The sequence below is a fragment of the Plasmodium gaboni genome, chromosome 12, assembly GCF_001602025.1.
Source record: "Plasmodium gaboni strain SY75 chromosome 12, whole genome shotgun sequence".
Classification (NCBI taxonomy): Eukaryota; Apicomplexa; class Aconoidasida; order Haemosporida; family Plasmodiidae; genus Plasmodium; species Plasmodium gaboni.
Window position 1 is genome coordinate 139,056 of NC_031492.1, and position 8,527 is coordinate 147,582.

Consider the following 8,527-nt stretch of genomic DNA (forward strand, 5'->3'; position numbering starts at 1 on the left):
TAAAAAAAAAAAAAAAAAAAAATGAAATAAGAAATAGGAAATAAGAAATGAGAAATGAGAAATAAGAGCAGAACAAAAAAAATGTCAAGGGAAATATAAAGAAGGTAAAGAAAATTTTGTGCTTTTTCAAAACCAAAAAATGTACATAAAATAAAAATAAACATATATATATATATATATATATATATATATATAGAAAAAATAAAATTTTTGAAATTGTAGAAAAGCTTTTTTTTTTTTTTTTATTTATATTAATTTTTTTTTTTTTTTTAAAGAATCCATATTATTATATAAATTATACTTTTTTTTTTTTTTTTTTTTTTTTTTTTTGGTTGTAATTAAAAAAAAAACAGAATAAAAAAACAAAAAAAGGGAAAAAAATGTTTCAAACATTTTCTTATACGGAAAAAATGAAGATAAAATTTTGGTGTCTCTTAATTGGTAAATAAAATTTAGGCGTGCAAAATAAAAAATAGGAAACAAACACACATATATTAAAAGAAATAATAATAATAATAATATATATATATATATAATATATTTTTTTATTTCCTTTTTAGCTTACGTGATATCTTTTGTGAGCACTACATATACAAAGATAAACAGGAAAAAAATGATTAACAGTAATATATATATATATATATATATATATATTTTTAAAAAAAAATAAAATGTATAGTCTTAGGTCATATTATTAACATATATATTTTTAATATATATAATAATTTTATTGTTATATTTACAGATATAAGAGGAACAGAAACCCAAGCCAATAGTCTTTCTATGGTACGATATATATAAATATATATATAAATATATATATATATATATGATAACATGCAAATCCATATCAATATTATTTAATTTTGTTCGATATTTTTTTATTTTTTAGGCAACCATAGAAAACCACACAGATAATAAACATCAAAAAAAAGACTGTTACTATTCCTTTAAAGTAATGAAAAAAATAATTTAATATAATAATAGTATATACATATATATATATATTTTATTATCCTTTTAATTTAATTCTTTAGAATTATTGTCTAAGCCAAAACCAATTCAACTCCTTATTATTCTTATTAAATGGAGTTGCAGTAATAACAGTTTTTTTTATAGCTATAGTAATACAAAGAGCTACATTTTTTCCTGTAAAGTAATACGACAGAAATGAAAATAATTAACAATAATTTATATGGTTATAATATAATATATTTATATATCTTTATTATTTTATTTTTTTTTTTTTTTATATGTGTACAGGTCAAACCAGGAAGAAATTATTGATGTCTCACAAATAACAAATTGAAGAAAAATAAAAATGTAATTATATATATATTTATTTATATAATCTTCTTTTTTTTAACATCAAATAAAATAGCGATTTAATTTTAATAGTTTCTTTCAAGTTTATACCTAATATATATTATATCCATTGTCTTTTTTAATATATAAAATTTTCTTTTTAATTACTTTCTCCTTTCATTATTTTTTTATTTATTTATTTATTTTTTTTTTTTTTTTGTTTATAAAATAAGAATTACTTTATGAGAACCATATAATTAATCATATAATAAATAAGCAATTAATGCCAGGTGAAAATTATTTTTTTTTTTACCTCTACCCATTTACCAGCATAATATATATACATGTATATGTATTTTTTATATTTATTTGTTTATATTTATTTTTGATTATTTTATATTTAAACATACAAACAAATAATTACTTCAACATAAAAAGAGAACAATATTGCTCTTTCCCTATCATAATATAAAACGTAGTGGATTTTTTTTTTTTTTCATTATATAAAGATATTCATATATAATATAAAGTAATATATAAATGTATAAAATGTAATTATATCTTCGACATAAGGATATATTATATTTTTAATTTAATGTGTTTTTTTTTTTTCTTTTCTATGAATTAAATTATTATTCTTCCAAATGGAATAAAAAAAAAAAAAAAATACAATTATAAATATGCACATTTTTAAAGAGGAATATTAATAAATATATAAAATATATACAATATTATATATATATATATATATATATATATATTTTGTAGTATGTATGTATATATAATATTGACATTTTCATTTTATATTATTTTATATTTTTTTTTCTCTATTAATATGAACACTCGATATTATATTTACTACACTATCATTAATATTAATAAAATTGAAATATGTCAAGAAAATGAAAAAAGAAATTAACTTATTAAAAAAACATATCAATAATATGTATATAAAAATGTATTTGTAAAACTGTTACGATTATATATATATATATATATATATATATAATATTTATATTATTGATATGATATGGACGTATATTTCTTTTTCTTTTTCTTTTTCTTTTTTTTTTTTTTTTTAAGTTGTTTATTTTTTTTATAATAATTCAGTTATTAATATTTCTTCATTCTTTTATTTAGTAGTACATTTGTAATTTATTCAACATATATATGAAATATATATAATATATATATATATATATTTATGTCCATACAATTTATTATTATTTTTTTTTTTATTATTTGTTTTTATTTTTTTTTTTATTATTTATTATTTTTTTTTTTTTTTTTTTTTAAAATGTCTTATAATGACGGATCAGAAGAAGAGAAAGATAGTAATACATACATGGACGATGAGAAGAGGAAAAAAAAGAAAAAAAAAAAAATAATTAATAATAATGCCTATGCATTAATAAATGAAGTAAATTATTCTCAGGAAGAAGAACAAGCAATTAATCATAACACCTATTCAGAAGATACAACAAGTAATAGGAGAGGAAATAGTTGTTTACATAGTTTGAGTGATAGAAATGTAGAAGATCATATTATTAGTCTCCCCGAATATTTAGATTTAATCAATAATAATAATAGTAATAATAGTAATAATTATAGTAATACTTATAAAAAGGAAAAGAAGAAAAAAAAAAAAAAAAAAAAAAAAAACCAAACAGATGAAGAAAATATTAAAAATAAAAAAGATGATATATATGAAAATAATATGAAGGACCAACAAAATGATTACAAAAAAATAAATCATAATAACATTAACAACAAAAAAAATAAAATATTTTGTCAAGATGATCAAAACCAATTCAATATTAATCATGGATTTCAAATGGATGAGAATCTACGAAATAATATTATAATCCAACCGAGTGACACTACACAAAGTAATACTTATTTAAATGAATCTAGAGTTAGTCAAAATGATGATGATAATAATAATGAGGAGTCATATAACGAAATGGGTATGTTCAAAAAAGTATTTTACAGGATAAAGAAAATTATTGTTGATAAAAAAGGAACTCCAATAACGAATGAAAATGATGTAGATAATAATATGTGTGAATTGAATATTATGGAAAATAATATGAACACTATTCATGCGAATAACAATAATAATGATAATAATATAAATGATAATACATGTACACATATGGATAATAATATAGAAGAAGAACCAAACGAAGAGATGTTAGTCATAAATAGAAATATGGATGTATTATATAATAATACAAGAGAAAATATAAATAGTAATACACATTTATCTAGACAAATGATAAATTTAAGTGAATTGAATCCAAATGATCTTTTATGTAATATAAATGAGTATGAAGAAGGACAAAATAATAATTCTTTATGGAATAATAACAATAATAATAATAATAATAATTTTATGGTTGATAGTTTGAATTCTCTTCATCCTATTAATCATAATTTAACAAACCAAAATATACAAAATGACAATATAAATAATAGTCATATTAATTATGGTTACAATAATTCTTATGAAAACAATATACAACATATATTACTCTTTAGTTTTAAAAATATATTCAATAAGATATCTTCATATATAAATGAACATATTACAAATATAAAAGAAAAAATAAAAAAGTATTGGCTAGAACGAGTAGAAGAAGCTAATACACAATTAAATAGTCCTAGACCAGTACCTACAAGAAATACAACAAACACAAACACAAATAGTAATAATAATAATAATAATAATAATAATAATAATAATATTAATATGATTGAGGATGAAAATGATGATCCTAGTTGTGTTCAAATACTTTTTTTTATGGGTCTAATATGTAAGTTCCCTATACTTTGGATTATTGGTTCTATTGTTTTCTGCATTACTCCAAGTGAACATAGAAAGACAAAAACATGGTCTCTAGTAAATACATTTTTTGCTCTTCTAAGCATTATATTCTTTATAACTAATACTAATTTTCGTTTAAGAAAACCAACGTTTCTTGTAGTACTAGAAAAAAATATAGAAAATAAAAATATATATCCAAAAGGAATATTAAAATATGATAATATCATACATCATAAACATATAATAATTGATCAATCTTCATTATATAAGTGGAAAGATTTACACACAAACAGAGTTTACAAGACATCACAAAATTATTTTTTAAATAAAAATTTTATTTCATCCCAAAAACCGGATTCAAACATATTACTGTAAGGGGAAAATATGTATATATATATATATATATATTTATATTTATATATTTATATGTTTATATATTTATGCATATATCCATTTCATTTTTGCAGAAGCGATACTATCTATAAACTCCTAAATCGGATACAAGTAACAGTCACTTTCGGAAAAGGAAATATTTATTCAAGTGATAATATTCAAAAGATAAAACCATTTCTTCAAAATATAAAAACAAACATGGACCCAATTTCGTATGAAAAACTTACCATGACAGATGAAGAGTAATAATTCAATGGAACAAATATATATATATATATATATATATATATATATATATTTATTTATATTTATATATATATATATATTTTTATTTACATTTAATGTTGTTTTTATAGCATCCCAGATGACTTTTTTGGAAGTGGGCTAAGATGCGAAAAAACTCACAATAATCATAATGAGAATATAAATGAAACACAACAAATTAAAGAAAAAGAAAAATGGTACCTCTTTTGGAAAGAAGAAGAAATAAATAATTCACATAACAAAAATATTTACAATATTTCAATTCCTGTTGGTGAAATATTCTTCTTCAAAAGTGAATATAATTGTAGAATAGCTTTTCTATATCCAAAGTCTATTCTATATGATCAAAACGATATTCCCTCAAATTTTGTTGAAATACAAAAAATTATAATAAAACCATTTTAAACATTAATTGGTATACTATAATTGTATGAAAATATATAACCATTTTTATATATCCATATAATCATCACATATATATATATATATATAGATATGTATTTTTTTTTTTTTTTTTTGTTTCTATACCAATTTTTTGTAAAAAAATAAATATATATTATTTGTTAATTTCTTTTCTTTTTAATCATACTTGTTTTTTGTTAATTTTTTTTTTTTTTTTTTTTTCTTCTTTTTTCATTAAAATTTTTAATATAAAAAACTATCTTTTGGTAAAATTATAATTTTTAATATGATTCGTTTCAAAAATTAAAAACAAAAAAATAAAATATATAAAATAAAGAACATAAAAAAAAAAAATAATAACTACTAGGTAGTAAAACACACCAAAGGTAAATACATATATATATATAATTCATTACATGTGTTTATATTTAATATATGTCATAATTTATCACTACTCTAATTATATAGTAAACTGTTGAGTCTACTTTCATTCTTGTACTTTCTTTTTTTTAAAGAACTTTATAAAATAATCAATTGCATTATCCAATTTAGAAACAAAATTTTCTAACTCTGGTCTTTCTATTCCTACTACACATGAAAAAGCTATATACGAATATGGATAAGAATTATAACTTGAACCAAAATTTTGAAATTTGTGATTTCCTATAACAATAGTATTTGGTTCATTTAATTTATCAAATTCTTCTTCTATCTCTTTTTCATATGGTTTTATTATATTAATTTTATTTTGTAATATATCATTATCTACGTTTTTACTTTCATCAATATTGTAGGAGCACATATTGTCATATTCATCCACATGTTTTTTATTTAAATCCATTTTAACATTTTCCTCATTATATTCTTCCGAATAAATCATCATTTGTTCATTTTTCTTCACATTTGTTAATGTATACATGCATTTTTCCCTAGCCTTATTTAATAAATAGTTCCTATTTAACAATGGAGAACATATAACACGGTGACCCGTAACATTTCTATAAAAAAGCATAGATCCAAGCATATTAATAACCTTTGGATTATCCGTGTTACAATATGTATACATATGATTCAAATTTATTGCCATTGATATAAAATTTTTACTAGTTTTTATTAGTTCTAAATTATATTTTAAACATAATAATTGTATTTTTTCTTTGAACCAATTAAAATTCTCTACTCTTTCCTTACGTACATTCATAATTTTATCCTTTCCCATCTCTAATAAAGTAATAAATAAATCTAAATATGCATTCACAGGAGTCCTTCCAGGATATGACTTCTTTAACAATTTCATATGCTCTCTATTAGAAGAAAAAACTATACCTCCATTTACTGGAACAAGAAAATTTTTATCACAACTTTGCACAACAAAATCTACTCTCCCTTGAGATTCAAAACATTTCTGAATCTCTTTACATATATAAGTACATTGAAGACCGAATGCATTATTTATTATATGAGGAGTATTATACTTTTTACAAATATGAGCTATTTTTATTATATCATCTGAATTTCGTGGAGCATACACTGAAGTAGTTGACATAACACAACATATTTTCTCCTTATGCTCTTCCAATAATTTCTCTATTCCTTCCAAATCTGTAAATAATTCCTCATTCTTATATATCATATCCACTACAAAATATTTCAAATTACAAAACGATATACACTTATAACACGTTTTGTGATCTATTCGTGATATTATTACATATTGGCTATGTTCCCTAATCTGTTTTAAATATAATAAACATGTACTCAGACACATTCCTGTTGCATATGGTAATATATAAACATCCTCACAACTCTTTATACCAAAACTTCGGATTAAATCTTTTACAAAACTAGTTGTCAATTTGGCTAGTATACTATTTCCTGCACTTTTTGGCTGGACATCATCCAAATTACCTGACCTGTTAATACAAAAAAGAAAAAAAAAATAAAATAAAAATAAATTATACATATTTAGCTACCTGCACATATTAATATAAGGCACACATATATTTTTATTTTTTTAACCTTCCTATTCCGTGTCCAAATCCAATATATTTACTCCTAACTATGGAACTATATATTCGATTTTCCCTTTCGCCAATTTTTACATTTTTTTCACTATTACATCTATAAAATGGTACATATTTTATATAAAAAGTTATGAGCAAATGATAGTGTAATATAATATATATGTTTATTTTTTTTTATTTTATTTTTTCCTTTTTTTTTACAGATTTTGTGACGATATTTGGTGCAGAATATTCATAACACTAATTTCGTTTAAGCCATAGTTTGGAAGTCTTCCATTGTTCACAATGCTTCAAGAAAAAAGAAAAAAAAAATATATATACATATATATATTGATATTATTTTATAATAAATTGATGTGCATATTAGAATATATCATATTTATACGTGTTTCATATTTTTATTTCTCTTATTTTTATTTAATTTACTTCCATATGGTATTTTCCTTTTGATTTAATGTCTATTGTAAATATGATAAAATAAAAATTTCAGAATGTTACATATTTTATATATTCAAATATATACATATATATATATATTATTTATTTTAATCGGTACCTGATTTGATATTAATGAATATTTTTTTGATGTTTTCATACCCCCTTTGGGAGCGTTATTATTGTCACACAAATTTTCCTTCGTATTATTCATAATTTATCTTTATTATTAAATCACAACGATCATATATTTATGTCATATTATTCCTTTATTATACGTTCTACATAAAATGTAAGGAGCAACAAGGTTTTACTTCAGAAAAAAAAAAAAAAAAAAAAATTAATATTCTTATAAAAAAAAATTATTTCATAAAAATCAACTTTGTATTTTTTTGATTTCATAAAAAATTTATATATTATTACATACTATATTATACAGTTGTTAATTTTTTTTTTTTTTTTTCTGGTTTATATATTATATATTATATTATCTATATATAAAACATATAATATTTTTTTTAGTAGCTGCGCTTAATTAAATGTTGCAGTTATTTATACTATAGATATATAAAATAGTAATAAAATTTATTACGATAAAAATATATAATAATAATTAAGTTAGAACAAAGGAGTAAAAAAAAAAGAAAAATGAATATCTATAAGGAAATAGAAAAAGCATTACTCTAATTAAAGAATGAAAAAGATAAATATAAAAAGAAAAAAAAAAAAAAATTATAGGAAAATTTATATACATAAAAATATATATATATATATATATATATTAATAAATTTTGATTTTTTCTGTAAATTTATGGTATATATATATATAATACTTAAAAAAATAAGGAGATAAAAAATTACTAAAAAAAAAATTAAA

The 8,527-nt window shown here is 19.6% G+C and overlaps 3 protein-coding genes across 3 annotated transcripts; 2 read left to right on the forward strand and 1 right to left on the reverse strand.

Annotated features, from left to right (window-relative positions):
* Positions 1–380: 380 nt before the first annotated feature.
* Positions 381–1,309, forward strand: PGSY75_1204900 (putative protein, unknown function; the record flags this gene model as incomplete). Its single annotated transcript, XM_018786640.1, has 6 exons — positions 381–441; positions 561–623; positions 746–786; positions 893–955; positions 1,038–1,156; positions 1,264–1,309. 6 exons carry the CDS (start codon positions 381–383, stop codon positions 1,307–1,309), a joined length of 393 nt encoding a protein of 130 aa, XP_018640505.1.
* A 1,293-nt stretch (positions 1,310–2,602) lies between these two features.
* Positions 2,603–5,194, forward strand: PGSY75_1205000 (hypothetical protein; the record flags this gene model as incomplete). Its single annotated transcript, XM_018786641.1, has 3 exons — positions 2,603–4,503; positions 4,600–4,767; positions 4,882–5,194. The coding sequence occupies 3 exons, from the start codon at positions 2,603–2,605 to the stop codon at positions 5,192–5,194; spliced, it is 2,382 nt and encodes a 793-aa protein (XP_018640506.1).
* A 484-nt stretch (positions 5,195–5,678) lies between these two features.
* PGSY75_1205100 (putative O-phosphoseryl-tRNA(Sec) selenium transferase) lies at positions 5,679–7,864 on the reverse strand (the record flags this gene model as incomplete). The annotated part of the gene is made up of 5 exons (XM_018786642.1): positions 5,679–7,104; positions 7,211–7,312; positions 7,417–7,503; positions 7,642–7,673; positions 7,772–7,864. The coding sequence occupies 5 exons, from the start codon at positions 7,862–7,864 to the stop codon at positions 5,679–5,681; spliced, it is 1,740 nt and encodes a 579-aa protein (XP_018640507.1).
* Positions 7,865–8,527: the final 663 nt, after the last annotated feature.